The sequence below is a fragment of the Zootoca vivipara genome, chromosome Z1 (assembly GCF_965207765.1).
Source record: "Zootoca vivipara chromosome Z1, rZooViv2.hap1.1, whole genome shotgun sequence".
Classification (NCBI taxonomy): domain Eukaryota; kingdom Metazoa; phylum Chordata; class Lepidosauria; order Squamata; family Lacertidae; genus Zootoca; species Zootoca vivipara.
The window spans coordinates 1,492,250-1,510,343 of NC_142583.1; the positions used below are offsets into that span (position 1 = coordinate 1,492,250).

At 41.8% G+C, this 18,094-nt stretch overlaps 1 protein-coding gene across 8 annotated transcripts in view; it reads left to right on the forward strand.

The window, feature by feature from the left end:
* SCAPER (S-phase cyclin A associated protein in the ER) overlaps positions 1–18,094 on the forward strand; it is a 190,130-nt gene that overhangs the window by 76,624 nt on the left and 95,412 nt on the right. For all 8 annotated transcript variants that reach the window (XM_035112173.3, XM_088660809.1, XM_088660808.1 and 5 more), the window contains 3 exons: positions 696–832; positions 9,463–9,528; positions 15,435–15,546. In XM_035112173.3, coding sequence (XP_034968064.2) covers positions 696–832; positions 9,463–9,528; positions 15,435–15,546 — 315 coding nt within the window. The remainder of the gene's footprint in view (positions 1–695; positions 833–9,462; positions 9,529–15,434; positions 15,547–18,094) is intronic.

Here is an 18,094-nt window from a genome sequence, read left to right on the forward strand (position 1 = left end):
ACTTGAATGTGGCCTCCTGTCCAAAAGCCAGAGTCACATCTGTTGCTCTGACAGTTTTTGCTTCTGCCCACACTCATTGCTGGTATCCAACGCCTGGTAAGGTGCTCACAAGGGAATTTGGCCCTCAGGGTGAAAAAAGTTCCGCACTCCTGTAAGTGGTTTATAAATCTTCCTTTTTAAAAAATATAAATAAATGTACGTTTGGGAGGAAGTACCTTTTGATCTATTCAACATGAGTACTTGAATGGGTTCAACAGATTCCTGACCTCAAACCTCGAGGAAAGAGTTCGTTAACTTGAGAGCTAGGTCATTGCTTTGTAATAGATTAGTTATTCTTATTAAAGATATTTGCAATACTGTTACTCTTTAAATTTTCATGTGGAAATGTTACATAACCCACATCTTGTCCATTTTCCATGATCACGGTGGTACATGGTTCACCTGCAGCGATGTGGGTCCTGGAGAACACAAATCATGCCTTCGCATGGCACAGGAGCAAAACTGAATTTGTGAACTGGCCATGAGCCTGCAATGCTTCCATCATTTTTCATCATCATCTTGCACATCTTCTTTAAGCATGTATTTTTTTTGACATTTTAAAATGGTCTCTTTTTGATACAGTGGAAATACTATTTTATTGCTTTTTAACCCCCCAATATTTTCTCTGTTAAACACTGCTTCCTTATTTCCTCCAGGAGCATTTGTCATTGAAGAAGTACATTGTGGACATTGTAGTAGAAAGTTCAATCCCAGCAGAGCCCTTAAAAGATGGTGAAGAGAGACAGAAATCAAAAAGGAAGGCTAAGAAACTGAAGGCACGGATGAACTCAAGGTATTGGGGGAGATTCATCTAGCTTTGCTGTATGTAAAGCTTGTTTTTTCTTTCGTCCTTCAAAAAAAATGCTATAAAATATTTTTTAAAAAAACCTTTTGAAGTTATTTGTTTCAGGAACATCTTGAAAATAACACTGATGAGCCTAATTTATGGCCACTTTCTCTGATTGAAGAAGAAAACTGAATATCGATCTGGAGCCCTTTCTTTCACCTGTTAAGAGCTTTCCTCATAATTGGATGCTAGAGCCCTGCCAAAATTGTAGCCTCTTCCAGCATACAATAGTATGTTTAATTATGTGTAAACCATGACTATTTTTCTTCCTGGCTATTGATTTTTAAAATGAAGTATCAAAGAGAATCAATAGTAATCAACAAATAGAAGCCTGTCGGCTGGAGTGTCAAAACCCCAGGCTGGGTTTAATCCATTTTGTTGCCTGCCACAACAAGGAAAAGTTAGAAATATCTTAAAATGGAAAGTGAGTTGTCAGAACTGCCCTTTGTCATTGGCCTAAAATGTGACATCTGCGTTTCAGGATGGAATGAGAGGCATTGTTCTGTCATGAGCTGCGGTGCTGCAACAGTGTCCCCATCAGAGGGTCATCTCTGCTCCAACACACACACACACACACACACACACACACACACACACAGTTGATATTGTTAATTTTGTTAAATACCTTCCTCTTTAAAGGATTCCTTTCCCTTGGTTGGAATCAATCATAAGCAATGAAATATTGGCACAGCTCTTCTTAATTGTCAAAAGGACAGTGAATCTGTTCAGCAGCTTTGTTGTCTGTTTTATTACATTGTAATAAAAATTGTTTTGCATTCACATAGCTGCTCTTCTGATGTCAGGGTTTTCTTCTTTTTTCAACTCAGTGGCCAACGTCAATGAATAGGCTTATCATTTAGCACACAAATCTTTTAGATAAGTTAGCATCTTTGCAACTATTCACTGTTAAAATGTGATATTTACAGTGGCGTAATTTTGCATGTTACATTCAATAGGACCCTGCAGTTAATAGTCTTGAGTGCCTTTGCCAACCTGGTGCCCTCCAGATGTTCTGCATTACAAGTCCCATGAGCTCCAGGTAGCACAGCCATAGTCCAAAACATCTGGAGGGCACAAGGTTTCCAAAGGCTGCTATAGAGCAGGGACAGGTGGTTTAGACCATAGTGCGAAGCCTTGGGGTTGTAGCCAATGGTGTCACTCCACTAATGGTGAGTCTTTCATCAGTAAAAATGGGGAGGGAAGCAATATTTGGCAATTTCCCCTCCCGCTGAAGCCCTGAGAACAGAGAGGCAGGGACAGGGGATGCCGCAGGAGGGAGGGGGAATTATTATAAATATATTCTCTCTATATACCATCAGCTGTGCAATAACATGGCTTGTTTTTAGTTTCTGTGACCAGTAAGGTTATTAATTTTTGTTCTTTGAGCAGCAAATGTAGCCTATACAATAATATGTAGCTGAGCTGGAATTAAGCCCCGTTGACACTTATTTATTTTAAGTGTAGTTACTGGTAGGTAGGCGTGTTGGTCTGACGTAGTCGAAACAAAATAAAAAAAATCCTTCCAGCAGCACCTTAAAGACCAGGCACCCCCAAACTGCGGCCCTCCAGATGTTTTGGCCTACAACTCCCATGATCCCTAGCTAACAGGACCAGTGGTCAGGGATGATGGGAATTGTAGTCCAAAACATCTGGAGGGCCGAAGTTTGGGGATGCCGGTTAAAGACCACCTAAGTTTTTTTTTTTTTGGTATGAGCTTTCGTGTGCATGCACACTTCTTCAGATACACTGAAATAGAAGTCCCCAGACCCTTATATGTAGAGAAAGGGTGGGGAGGGGTATCACTCAGAAGGGCGGTGGAAATGCGTGATTGACTGACTGATAGCTCAGAAATAGACTGGAAAGAGAAGTTGCTGAATTGCAACTTATCACCAAGCTTAAAACCATGGAGAGACCTGGTTTGAACAGAGACGTTGGATTCTTATCTCATTATACATGATAAAGCGATCTTCAGCCATCTCACCCCTTGCTTTTTAATGCAAGACCATGTGCAGTCGTTTACAGTTATCAACAGCTATCAGTCAGTCAATCACCCATTTCCACCACCCTTCTGAGTGATATCCCTCCCCACCCTTTCTCTACATACGGTATAAGCGTCTGGGGACTTCTATTTCAGTGTATCTGAAGAAGTGTGCATGCACACGAAAGCTCATACCAAACTAAAAAACTTAGTTGGTCTTTAAGGTACTGCTGGAAGGAATTTTTTTATTTTGTTTATTTTAAGTGTGCTTTCCAAAAATCCCCTCCCAGTCACTAAAATCTGGGGATAATAACCTGCTGGCAATCTTGCCCTCCGCAAGGCTGCTGCCACGTGAGCCTGTTTGGTGTTGGCCTCTAAGCTGTGGAATCACTTTCTCAGCACTGTGGGGCAATTGCAAAAAAAAATCCCCTTTTGAACAGGTTTTGAAGACCTTTCCTTTTTGGATAGGCTTTTTACCTGTAGTTGTTGTTTCCAATGCTGACCCTTGATTTAATTTTGCTCTGCTTGCAATTTCCGTTCTACAGTATTGTGAAAATATTTCAATTGTACCCTACTTTGAGAATCTAGTAAAACTGAAAGAGTAGGCTTAAACTAACTCTAAACAATGTGTGTGTATCCTTAGGATTGGAGGTTTAAGTGTACGTACATTTAATTTTAAATACAGTCATACCTTGGTTTAAGTATGCTTTGGTTTGAGTACTTTCAGACCCGTCTGGAACGGATTAATCCACTTTCCATTACTTTCAATGGGAAAGTTCACTTCAGGTTAAGTTCGCTTCAGGTTAAGTACAGACTTCCGGAACTAATTGTGTACTTAAACTGAGGTCCCACTGTACGCATCTCTTGCTCTACTTTTAGCTTACTAATTGGCACATAAGCAGCAATGGTAAATGCTGTGCATATCAAGGAGGAGATTGCTCATGGCTCGTAAATTAAAGAGGTAATAATCAGTGGAATGTGAGGAGATTCTTTTTCTTGGTTTGAAGTGCTTAATTCTAATACAATTTACTAGGAAGTAAGCTCCTTGGAACCAAGTGGGACTTGCTTTTGTGTAAAGATGCATAGGGCTGTGTTATAAGCGGAATTGTTAGGTGAAGAAATAGTTGGAAATTGTTAAAATGGAACTTGATTAGGTTTCAAATTTAAAGAAATTAATTAGCTTGGGGCAAGTAAAAGGTTGAAGAGCAAGACCTGCTCTTAATCCATCTACAACATAGGCTTGGAGGTGAGTTGCCCACATCATTCATTTAAGTATGCATTTGTAGCTGTTCTGCAACTTTTATTGTAAGACACATCATAAAGCAAAACCTGCCCAGTTTAAGAACTTGTAATGTTAAGCACACTTCAGAAATTAAGAAAATGGTAACATTTTAAAAATCATAACATATTAAAAATTGAGGACAAGCAAGTAAGTGCACCCAGTTGTTAGGTCTTAAATCAAAACCAGAATATGCAACTACCCGTAATGGCAGAGGTGAATGAAGGGACAGCCCTTGATCAATGAGATATCTATTCTCTTAAGAAGTTTTCTTGGTCTTATTAATAATATTTATAACCTGAAGCCATTAAGCAGGTGCTGTTACTGCTGATATATAGCAAAGTAAATTATTCCATATTAACGTGTATGTGACGCTATCAAAATAGTGCTTCAAGATGCACACAGCAAATTGGTGACTGATGAACTAAATTCTAAAATGTAGGCAAATGGCATGGCATTGATGAAGTCAATTGATGTGATTTGCCTGTGGTTTTCTCTTGCAAGACTGGATATAAAACTTTCTACTTTCCCAAGATTTTGAAAGCGGTTTTGGTTTGATGAAGAAATAGATTGCTTATCTGAACTAACTTCATGATGCCACTTTCTAGTTAAGCAGCTTTTACCAGTATTTAAAAACAACATTCTAAAATGTACTCACCTTTAGGGGTAAAACATGAACTGAAGGAAAACAGGAAATAGTGCCCTTCTGAGCAAAGCATACCTCATATGCGAAAAAATAGCAAACCAAATTTGAAATTAATTCTGCTGTTGGACTGAAAAATGGTGCTTAGCATCTTGAGTTAGCCAGAGAAATAAAAAAATCACTTGCCATCCAGCAACAGGAAAACTATGAACTAATCAAGGAAGATAATTAAGGGGCAAAGGATAGCCCAGGGCAAGAATGTAGTGAAGATAAATATTTGCAGAACATACAAAAGCTACTTCTCACTGACTTTGTGCAAACTTGAAAATCAACTTCCTTGCTTGTCACTCTAATCATGTCATGTCTCTCTCTGAATCCTTCCTTTCTCCTGCTAGATAAAGGTCAAGCTTTTCATCCTTGACTTAAGAGCTTTTCATAGTTCTGCCTCTCCCTACTTACCCACCCATGCCTGTCTGTCTGGTACACCCAATTTGCTGATAGAATCTCACAGGTTTGGGAGATGACTAGAAAGAGAGAGTAAATAATAAGTGCAATTACATGATTTTTTCCTCCTTCGCAACATCAAAGGGGGATATCTTTAATGGGCACTGATGACTATGAATTCATGTTTTTTAAAGCCATAGCCTTAGACCAGATCTCCCTGGTGGCTATCTAACATTAGTGATGTTCAATATCAACACATTCCAAACAATGGATAAGTAACTTACCTCCATTGTGAGTATGACTTAGTTGGATTTAGAATCATAGAATTGTAGAGTTGGAAAGGACCCCCGAGAGTCATCTAGCCCAAAACCCTGCAATGCAGGAATCTCAACTAAAGCATCCATGACGGATGGCTGTCCCATGATATTTGATAGAAAGTAATATCTAAGTTTATTAATGCAACTGCTGTATTGAATGTGTAATTTAATTTTAAAATGTTGCAGTTTGGGCCCTGTTTACATTGATTACTTATTATTATTATTGTTATTAATAATAATATCATCATCATCTGAAGATCCCAGGGTGGTTCACAACAGAAAAATACAAAAATATATATATATAAAACAAAAAAACCCAATAACCCCTTTCCCACAAACACATTTAAAAAGCCACAAAATAATAATAATAATTTATTATTTATATCCCGCCCATCTGGCTGGGTTTCCTCAGACACTCTGGGTGGCTTCCAACAGAAGTAATAAAATACAATAATTTATTAAACATTAAAAGCTTCCCTAAACAGGGCTGCCTTCAGATGTATTCTAAAAGTCTGGTAGATGTTTTTCTCTTTGACATCTGGTGGGAGGGTGTACCACAGGGCGGGTGCCACTACAGAGAAGGCCTTCTGCCTGTTTCCTTGTAACTTGGCTTCTCGCAGCGAGGGAAGTGCCAGAAAGCCCTTGGCGCTGGATCTCAGTCCCCAGGCAGAATGATGAAGGTGGAGACGCTCCTTCAGGTATACTGGACCGAGGCCGTTTAGGGCTTTAAAGGTCAGCACCAACACTTCGAATTGTGCTCGGAAACGTACTGGGAGCCAGTGTAGATCTTTCAAGACCGGTGTTATGTGCTCTCGGCGGCCGCTCCCAGTCACCAGTCTAGCTGCCGCATTTTGGATTAAATGTAGTTTCCGGGTCACCTTCAAAGGTAGCCCCACGTAGAGCGGATTGCAGTAGTCCAAGCGGGAGATAACCAGAGCATGCACCACTCTGGTGAGACAGTCCGCAGGCAGGTAGGGTCTCAGCCTGCATACCAGATGGAGCTTGTAAACAGCTGCCCTGGACACAGAATTGACCTGCGCCTCCATCGACAGCTGTGAGTCAAAAATGACTCCCAGGCTGCGCACCTGGTCCTTCAGGGGCACAGTTACCCCATTCAGGACCAGGGAGTCCTCCAAACCTGCCTTCTGTCCCCCAGAAACAGTACTTCTGTCTTTTCAGGATTCAACCTCAATCTGTTAGCCACCATCCATCCTCCAACCGCCTCCCGACACTCACACAGGACCTTCACCGCCTTCATTGGTTCTGATTTGAAAGAGAGGTAGAGCTGGGTATCATCTACATATCTCTCAACGGCTGCATGTAGATGTTAAAAAGCATGGGGGAAAGGACAGAACCCTGAGGCATCCCACAAGTGAGAACCCGGGGGTCTGAACACTCATCCCCACCACCACTTTGTGAACATGGCCCAGGAGGAAGGAGCGGAACCACTGTATGACAGTTTCCCCCAGCTCCCAGCCCCTCTAGACGGTCCAGAAGGATGTTATGGTTGATGGTGTCAAAAGCCACTGAGAGATCCAGCAGAACTAGGAAACAGCTCTCACCTTTGTCCCTAGCCTGCCGGAGATCATCAACCAGCGCGACCAAGGCAGTTTCAGTCCCATGATGAGGCCTGAATCCCGACTGGAAGGGATCTGAATGGTCCCCTTCTTCCAGCCGTGCCGAACATAAAGGCAGTGCAGACACAACTTGCTTGTTGTTGTTTAGTCGTTTAGTCGTGTCCGACTCTTCGTGACCCCATGGACCATAGCACACCAGGCACTCCTGTCTTGCACTACAACTTGCTTACCAAACAAAATTAAAAAATTCCTTCCAGCAGCACCTTAGAGACCAACTAAGTTCGTCATTGGTATGAGCTTTCATGTGCATGCACACCTCTTCACTTCGTGCATGCACACGAAAGCTCATACCAATGACAAACTTAGTTGGTCTTTAAGGTGCTGCTTGAAGGAATTTTTTTATTTTGTTTTGACTACGTCAGACCAACACGGCTACCAACCTGTTGCTTACCAAAGTTAAGTAATTGTGAGTGAGCTATAGGATTGGTGCATCCTTTCCCCAGTTTCCATTCTGGGCAGAAAGCCACTTGATGGTGAGGTGGTTAGTATTGGAGAGTTTAAATCCATGCCTGATTGAGCATCCTTAAGTCCATTCTCTCTCTAAGCCTCACTTTCAATCAAATGCTTCTTGTGAGGGTAAAAATGGGGAATACACATAAGCTTCCCTGAGCTCCTTGGAGGAAAGGGCAAAATAATAATGTAACCAGGAGAAAACTAAGTAAATGCAAATTCATTTCAGTCACAGTTAGGTGTTGCAATAATTCCTTTGTTTGCTTATATATTGCAAAAATGTATACCCCACGTTTCTTATAAGTGGGTAATGACAAAAGTAATAAAAGCAATAGTGAACACTGTAGATCAAAACAAATGTGAACCCTGACCAGAGAGATACAGTCAGTCTGCAGAAACTCAAAAGCGAACAATGATCAGCAACACAGGGAGCAGCAGCCCATACCAAAAATAATTCCACAGAATTGGAAACGGTTGCTAGTAAATAGGGCCATGTTTGCAACTAAGGGTTCTACAAAACTTGCTTTCGTGACTATAGCACATGCAATTACTGGTTTGTTTGCTTTTCTGCTTTTCTTTTTTAGCCTTTTTGGTGTACTTTTTTTCCAATGAAGTGCTACTACCTTTTACCTTATTTGTTCCACCTCTGGGCTTTGTTTGCAGGAGCTGAAAATTTAAACATTCCTAAATCATCAAAGTATCTTCTGAATTTAATTTTGCCAAGGCTTTGTTTGAGTCGTTGGCTGGGCTGGTGAATCACATCTTGTCCCAAGCCAGATTGAACAGAGTTAAGCTGTGTCAAAAGGAGCGTTTGCCTCTGTCTCCACCGTGTTGGCATTTCGCCAACATAAACCTGAATCCTTTTAATTGTCTGAACAGGTTTGTACTTCTGACTCCTGCTTACATTTCTCTTAAGTGAAACAACCATTCATACAGGGCTTTCCTGTGGGCAGGGGATGGGGGGGCTCATGTAATTGCATCAATTGCTAACCCTGTTATTCTGCCACGAAACATTAATGAAACGCAAGTGATTAAAACACTGTCAATACCAATTAATAATTCTGTTATCAATTGGAAGACACACCTTTTTAATGCTAGAAGTGTGTTTTCTCCTTTTGTAGTTAATGCTTATGATAATTATAGATGCTTCAATGTTTCATCAGACAGTTACTAAAACGGGACCAGTGTCTACTCCTAGTATCAGGAAGCTAGTGCTGTTGATGGGGGAAATGGTCTTACAATTAGTCTAATTTCTATTAGTGTAGTAGTAGTAGTAGTAGTAGTAAATTGAATTTATATATCACCCTATATCTGGAGGTCTCAGGGTGATTCATATAACAAAATCAAAATATAAAACCACAAAATATATAATCAAAATAAAAACAACAACCCCCTCCCCCCAAAAACCACATTTTAAAAGGGCATAGGATGTCAATCAAATCAACCAAAGGCTTGGTTAAAAAGGAACATTTTTGCCTGGCGCCTAAAGGTCTCAGGGTCCAGGTAGGTTCATAGGGAAAGAGGTGGTCCTTGAAGTATTGCGATCCTGAGCCATTTAAGTTCTGGTCAAAACCAGAACTTTGAATTGGCCTGGAAACTAATTGGTAGCCAGTGCAGTCAGACCAGGATCAGTGTAATATGCTCAAACTGTCTTGCTACGGTGAGCAAGCTGGCCGCTGAATTCTGCACTAGCTGAAGCTTCCGAACCGTCTTCCAAACTTCTGTTCTTTTATTGCTATGAAAGAAAGGGAGGAGTAAAATGGTAATGAAGTCTACAGGGTGCCTTGTGTGAGTTATAACTAATATTTTAAAATGTTTTCCTCCTTAGGGCAAAGGAATATGAAAGTATAATGGAAGCAAAAAATGGCTCTTGTGACTCCCCTTACAAAGCAAAGTAAGCATTTGGACCTTGTTTTATATTTGATATGTCACTAGATACAATTGTGTTACTGGAAGATGAAGATGTTGATGTTCAATCCATGTAATATGGTCAGCCATTTTTCATTCTTGTCAGCCATTAAATCACAAAAAGCAAACCATTAGGAGTAAGTTGAATTATCAGAACTGCACATAGTAAATTGTAAAGTTTCCAAAATAATTTAAATTTAAAAATCTATTTTGCAGTCGGCACTGTTTTAGATTTTTAAAAAGCAGCCTATAACTCTCTCACTGCTGGTGCATATAAAGCAACCTTATAGATAACTAACTTTCCCACACAGGAAAGCAACCATCTAATTTTGAAACCTTCTAGAAATTAATGAAATGAATAAAGAAATCTATCCCTTGGGTGAATAGTATAAAGGACAATGCACAGCATCTTTGATCTCGCTTGATCCATGCACATAAAGACAGTCATTTGTTGGCCTGTTAAAGCATTTACCAGTCAGATATTCTATGGGCATAGTTTGAAAGGTAAGCTGCATAAATGCATGTCTAAAAAGGGGAAATGCTAATTCCCACAGATAAAAAGCCATACAGAGGCCCCCTATGTATGTGGTGCTTTGCAAAGAAGGAGTGACAGAAAACAGACTGTGGATGTAACATGAGACGAGGAGACAAATAGAGCAGAGGAGGCAAGGGACAAATCTCTGGTCATTTCCGTTGCATGTACTTAGGCCGTACTTTAAAGGTCCCCCCCACCCTTGCCTTGTTTTGTCAGGCCTATGGGAATGTTAGGGATGTGGATTAGGATATATTATTAGATAGATCCTATCCAAGCTTGTGTTAGCAAGCTTCCAATATTAGCAGAGTGACATTCCCCTTTTGTGCGCAGCAAAGCATGTGCGTTAGATTCGCTAGAATCTCTATAACAATATTACACTTTATAGTTCAATATTACACTTCCTGGCAAAGGTCCCCTTTGTCCCTCTTAAAAGAAATACACAACACAGTGTTTATAAAATAAGATAGAGTTTACTTACAGTTTCATCCTGAGTTACAGCATAATCTCAGAAAGGCAGGCTTGCTTAGAAAAGTTACAAGTATATATATATCTAGAGACTACTTAGTAAAGTAAGACTCCATTTGGTCTCACTCTTGGCTGCAGGCCTAGAGTGAGAACCATGCTAACTAGAGATTCTCTGAAGATGTGTTCCATCGAAGGAGGAAGTAGCTAAGAGAGAGAGAGTGATTGCAGGCTAGGGCTTTTGTCTAATCCAACTCATTTGCATGTCTGAGGGAACAGGAACTGACCTGTAGTCAGGTGTCCCTCCAGGTGAGTTCCTGTTAGTGGACACTCTAGGAACTGTTGTGACTTGTCTGCCCCAGTGTTCCATCCCACAAGGCCGAGGGCTTCATTCCCCCCTGGACAACCTTCCAAGTGGCTGGAGCCAGAGGCAAAAAATGGAACAGAACAATGGATGTGACTCAGTAGGCAACATTCTAGCATGCAAAAATCAGAGGTGTCACATGCCTGCGCACACACACTCCTCTACCCTCTATTCAGGCAAGCAAGAGGCATTATTGCAGTCAAGAACCCATTGCAGCCAGGGGAGATCAGGCATGAAGGACTCCGAGCAGCACTGAAGAAAGGCCTCCCTGGGTGGGACTTAGGTATAGTCCCAAGGGCCAGATAGAGTCCTGGAAGGCCTTGTTTGGCCCAAAGTCTGAGGTTCCCTGCCTCTGCAATAAGAAATGGAGACTAGGAAGTTTAACAGCAACTGCAGGAGAGGGGAGGAGTCGGATGAATAGGGAAGTACGAAGAAGTGTGGAGCTTCACTCAGAGCAAGTTAAGATACTGAAAGGTGCTTGGTTGCCTTGCCTTGGCATCTGGAATAATAGTAAAAAGAACAAAAAAGCCTGTGTTTTCTCTGTCTTTCTGCTTTCCTGGGCAATCAGCCAGGAGTTGTCGGCAGCACCCTGACACCTCCCCTTTCTCATATGGTGTATAGTTGGCGCAGGGCCATAGCGCAGTGGGGGAACAACTGCCTTGTATGTAGAAGGTCCCCAGGTTCAAGTCGCCAGTGGCACCTGCAGCTGGGGCTGGGAGAGTTTCCTGTCTGAAACCCTGGATAGCTGCTACCAGTCTGTGCGGGCAATACTAGGCCAGGTGGACCACTTGCCTCAGTAAAAAGCAGCTTCCTGTGTTAGCTCCGTTGGTTAGCACATGGTGCTAATGATGCCAAAGTCATGGGTTCAATCCCCTTATGGGTCAAGAGGTCTTCGGTTCCTGCTTTGCAGGGGTTTGGACTAGATGATCCTTGGGGTCCCTTCCAACTCTACAATTCTATGATTCTATGATTCTAAGTTGGGCAAAGGCTTCACAGAGAAGCATGGATGTGGGTGAATATTTGGACACATACACACATAAATAGCTAATAAGTCAATTGACCATCCTATGAATACGGGTGGTGGTATTATTTTTCAGATTAGTCTTCATCACAAAACTTCAGATCTACTAGTGGTTTTAAGTGTGAAAATTCTCTGGTTCCCGAGCTTGAAAAATGAGAATTTGAGGGGGCTTTGCTTGTATCTGGAGCATATGCTGCTTGTGGTGGTATATGTAGCTCATAGAGGGACCCTGAGGACCATCTAGTCCAACCCACTGCAACAAGGGCATGAAAACTTACTCCTGGCCCTTCTCCTCCCCCCGCTGCTTATTTCCTATGGCCAGGTGGAGCTTAAAGTACCCACTTTTTTTGATCATGAATCCAATTTCGTGTATTGAAGGAAAAGGTGAGGGGATAGAACAATTTTATTTATCAATGGGCTGAATGTAGTTTATTCTATAATTTAAAGCTAAGCACAGAGAGAACTTTTTAATAGAGTTTTAACAGTATTTCGCAATTTCCTTCTACTGGCAAACCTACCCTAGTTCAGAACCTCAGCTAGTATAAATCTCTCTAGCTTGACTTAAGTTCTCTGGCGTTTTGCCAGTATATACAAATGGAGGAACAAGCCTTCCATGCAGTCTTTTAAAATACATTAGTGGGAAAGCGCAGAATGTTGAGGAAGAGGAAGAAGTAAAATCTCAGTTCTGTGCTGCTGTTGCAGTGCCTGTGGAGTTCTGTTTTCTACCACCTCTGCACCTGTGTGTTGTGTATCTTCCACCTATTTCAAGAACCTCCAAAAAGTATACGGTATACTTGCAGCATCCTGTCTGCTTTTGAATGGATGTATTATTGATATTGGAGGGCAATAACATATCTATCTACCTACCTACCTACCTATTTGACAGGATAAGGATGTAGTCTTCAAGGTCTTAGGATATTTTCCCTCGAGGCTAAAGAGTTACTATTTCATTGGAGATGTTTGAACATTCCTGCAATCATCCTCTGAGGCCCTCCTTCATGTGCCTCCTCTATCAGAGTTCCAAAGGGTGGCAACACGATAGCCGGACTTTTCTATGGTGGCTCCCTGTTTGTGGAATGCGCTCCCCAGGGTGGCTCACTTGGCACCTTCATTACATATCTTTAGGCAAAAATGTTTCCCATCAACCAGGCATTTGGCTGATTTTTTGGGTTTTTTAATGTGTTTGTGGGGGAGTGGTTATTGGGTTGTTGTTTTTATTATTTATTGTATTTTTCTGTTGTGAACCGCTGTGGGATCTTCAGATGAATTCTGCAATTCTGGGCTGCATCAATAGGAGTATAGGATCTAGATCAAGGGAAGTAATAGTACCACTGTATTCTGCTCTGGTCAGACCTCACCTGGAATTCTCTGTCCAGTTCTGGGCACCACAGTTCAAAAAGGATACTGAAAAGCTGGAACGTGTCCAGAGGGGGGCAACCAAAATGGTCAAAGGCCTGGAAATGATGCCTTATGAGGAACGGCTTAGGGAACTGGGTATGTTTAGCCTGAAGAAGAGAAGGTTAAGGGGTGATATGATAGCCATGTTCAAATATATAAAAGGATGTCATATAGAGGAGGGAGAAAGGTTGTTTTCTGCTGCTCCAGAGAAGCGGATACGGAGCAATGGATTCAAGCTACAAGAAAGAAGATTCCACCTAAACATTAGGAAGAACTTCCTGACAGTAAGAGCTGTTCGACAGTGGAATTTGCTGCCAAGGAGTGTGGTGGAGTGTCCTTCTTTGGAAGTCTTTAAGCGGAGACTTGACAGCCACCTGTCAGGAATGCTTTGATGGTGTTTCCTGCTTGGCAAGGGGTTGGACTGGATGGCCCTTGTGGCCTCTTCCAACTCTATGATGGAGGTTTTATCCCCACCCATATCCTCTGTTAATCTGCTTTGTTATAATCAAGCAGGGACGCAGGTGGCACTGTGGTCTAAACCTAGGGCTTGCCGATCGGAAGGTTAGCAGTTCGAATCCCCGCAACGGGGTGAGCTCCCATTGTCAGCTCCTGCCAACCTAGCAGTTCAAAAGTGCAAGTAGATAAATAGGTACTACTCCGGCGAGAAGGTAAACAGCATTTCCATGTGCTCCTCTAGTTTTGCCAGAAGCGGCTTAGTCATGCAGGCCACATGACCCAGGAAAACCGTCTGTGGACAAATGTCGGCTCCCTCAGCCAGTAAAGCGAGATGGGTGCTGCAACCTCAGAGTCGTTCAGGACTGGACTTAACTGCCAGGGGTCCTTTACCTTTCTTACCTTTTATAATCAAACAGCGTATAAATTTTGTGAAATAAATTTAAAATAGTTCCCCTTGCTTCCTCTGGCTTTCCCACAAAACAGGTCATCAAAAGCTAGTTCTTTATGCTTCTCTATATTTCAAAAAAAAAAGCAAAAGCAAAAAGGAGAGCTCTCCACTTACCAGGGGTGAGAGGCCTGGTGAAAGAAGCAGTCTTTTGTACAAAACCTGTTGAACGACAGAGCAACCTGAGCCCCAGCCAGGATGGCCAATCGGGTGAGAGGAGCTGAAATGCAGCAGTGTTGGGAGTGTATGACGTTGGGGGAAACTAAAGTAAACCAAAATTAATTCCCCCTCCTCTAGTTTTTTTTATAGTGACTGATTTAAGAATGAATTTCCAACACAATCCAGCATAGTCTTAAATTTGACAGATTCTCAGACCGTTCCTACAATATCAATAGGAGGGCTAGATGAGCATTTAGAAAGAAAGGAATATGTTTACTTTCCTTGAGTCAACCGACTGCTCAATCCATAGTTCTCCAAGAAGTTAAGCAATTCTGTAACCATCAGAGTTATCTAAGAGAAGGTAACTTTATATTCTGCAATATGAGGGGAAATGTGAGAGAGAAATCCTTTAGGGATGTGGAAATGCAAGTCACGGTAGATAGGGCTTTGAAGAATTATGGAAATATTGTAAGGCCAAACATAGGGCTCCCCTTTGACTTAACTATGGCTGGAAAAACAGAAGGAATGCAGCAGAATTCGGACTATATTTGTGGTTTGTTGTTGTTGTTGTTGTTGTTGTTTTTTGGGGGACTCTTTTCAAATGTATATGTCAAGCCAGAACACACAGTAGTTGAGTGAGAGCCCCCAATCCTGTACCTGGATGATAAAAAGAAAACTCTAATCACAGGTCTCTCTTCAGTTGTGATATCCCCCCCAACCCTCGTACCCTATCTATTTGTTAATGTCAACATTAAAAGTGCTAGAGAAGAAGGTTGGATAGTGAGAGAGGCTTCCGAATCCCAGAAGGCAACCCTGTGCCTTGGAGCATTTCTCCGACATTGGATGCCACTGTAATATAAGCACACATTTGGATGGGGGGGGGATTCCATTGAACTTGGTGGAGCTTACTTGTGAGTAGGAGTGGCTAGGCTCACAATGTTTCTCTCTTTAGCATGCTATGATTAATCAAGTCTCAGTGATATATTGCAGGAATGTAATTTTCCCAATTCTGATCTTTATTTTTCTCCTCCCCCCCAACATTTGCATGGAAGGCTGCAGCGATTAGTAAAAGACCTACTAAAGCAACTTCAAATTCAAGACAGCAACAAAGTCTCGGCTCTGGATAGGATTTTGGGAGAGATTTCACGTATCCTGGAAAAAGAGGTATCATAACTCTTGTTGCTCAACTCACCATTTCTCTGCAGGACTCACTGCAGACGCCATCATTTGGTTACTTAGGCACACAGGCGCTCTCTGTCTCTCATGCACACGTTTGTGTTGGTATACTGTAGATATGTGTGCATGTGGATTAATCAATCTGTGGCATTTATGATATTGACTGGCCATGCAATTCCATGCATGTCCCAGTATGTTTTGTTCATGTGACTTTTGAAAGTGTTGTATAAACAAAGGTTACATCCAACTAGTTTTACTTGGACAAAAGTCATTGAAATGGATGGGCATTACTAACTTACTCCCATTAATTTCAATGGGTCTACTCTGAATAAAATGTAGTTGGCTGCAATCCCAAGAAGTGTAAATGAGAGATTTTATGATTATGTGTTATATTCTACAGCTAGTAGGTGAAAGTTGCACTATCAATATATCGAAAACAGAAAAACTAGTTGAAAATGCCATCCTGAGCTGCTGCATCCTTTTGAGTTGATTTAATTGTTTTTAAATGTTCTTTTCAAATATCTTTATCATATGGAAAAAATAGAAACCAAGCATTCATTAAATATCACTAAATCTCCAACATTAAATCTCAGAAATCTACTACAGCATCAGAGAACGGTGCATATGCATATATATTTATTGTTCTGAAACTAGAAGAATACATTTCACAACCAATGCTTGCTTCTCTTGTATGCATATGGAATAGGCAGCGCTTTTTTTCAGCCGGAACTCAGTTCCAGCACCTCTCAGGTGGGTGCCATTGCCATTATAAGAAAAGGGAGGCGTTCATGGTGAGTTCCAGCACATCTTCTTCTAGAAAAATACTGTAGCACTGGGAGCAGGTAAGCTTCTTTTGCAGGCCCTCTTCTCCTTGTCCTCATACCTTACAGCAAGGATGGGGACCTGTTGCCCTCCAGATGTGTTAGATTAAAAGTCCCATCATGTCCGGCCATTGGCCATGCTAGTTGGAGTTCAGCAACATCTGGAGGACCACAGCTTCCCTTTTGCTGCCATACAGCATGATGGAATATAAAGCAAGGCCTTGCTTACAGATCCTAGTTCTGGAGCACAGAGAAGGAGCCAAACAGGAGAAGGGATTTCCTACAGTGTTTTTCCTACAACTAATTTACTGTTCCCAAAGTGTGTGTTTCTCCCATTTCATCTAACATTGTGAAAATCCTTAATGCTTTAACCAAACAAAATGGAAAATCACTGCATCTCGATTCAGTCTCCTGTAAAACCATTTCTCTGGTTATTGGTTAAAGATGAATAACTTCAGGCTTTGAATAGCAACAGAGTAACATAAGCTTTGTGTGGCTTATCAGCAGCTTTTCAGACATGTGTGTGCCATTACTACAAGTAAACAGAATTTAAATGGATGGAGTTGACATGGATCCCCCCACAAAAAACTACCAATCCTGTTTTTAAGAACACAGCCAGACTGCTGCTTAAAGCTGGCATCATGTCACACAGACGTTAATAAGTAAGTTCATATCTGCCAAAGTTTATAAGCTGGTGGAAGTGAGAAGGCAAAATATTCCCTGACCCATGTCGCCGAGTGTAATGTGGTGCAATATCAGATTCTGGCAAACCCTGCTTTGGTTTGGGTTCATTGAAATCCAAATACCACAAGCAATGGAAGAAAAATAAATATGGGCTGTAGAAGTATCTACTTGAAAATGGGAGATCTGTACTGTGCAATGTCTATTCTACATGTGGCATAGCACAACTGAACCATTCTCCTAGGAGAGTGCAATTTGTGCATTCAGCATAGGAGATGTACATGTGAGAAAATGTACCCTGGGGGTACTACACAGTTATTCATGCCTTGGTAACTTCCAGGGTAGACTACAGCAGGGAGTGACTAGCATGTGGCCCTCCAGTTGTTTGTACTCCAACTCCCATCATCCCTGACCATGGATCCTGCTGACTGTGTCTGAGAGAACAACCTCTGGATGGAACTACATTGGCTTCACCTGCTCTAACCTTTACACCATATTGACTCTTGGCTAAAGATGTGTGTTCACTTCTCAACATGTGAAAAGCTGATCTGAAGGGGTTTTTCATTTGTTCTGGAATGAAGGCTAACAAGTTCCATATGTACCCATTGATGCCATTTGGGTGAATGGTCAGGGACAGAGAGCACCTCTTTGGCTAACCCCGGTTAGAGTTTGGACTTGAATTGGGGAGGACCCAGGTTCAAATTCCCTCTTACCTTACCTCTTCAATAAGCCTGCCCAACCATTACAATAATCTTTGGAGCCCATCTACCCTTCCAACCCCCCCCCTTTCAATCTGAGATTAGGTAGGTAGTGACAGGAGAGAGAGCTTTTTATGGGGGGAAATCAGATACATGACCCACATGTGGGTAATTACCCGCACCCCATAGTCGCCTTTGACTGGACTTAACCGTCCAGGGGTTCTTTACTTTTAATTAAAAGAATTGGCTGGATGCCTAGATTCAAAGCACGGTGCTTAACACACTCTCCAGCGGGAGTGACCCCCCAGCAAAGTTTAAAATGGTCACAAAGTCAAG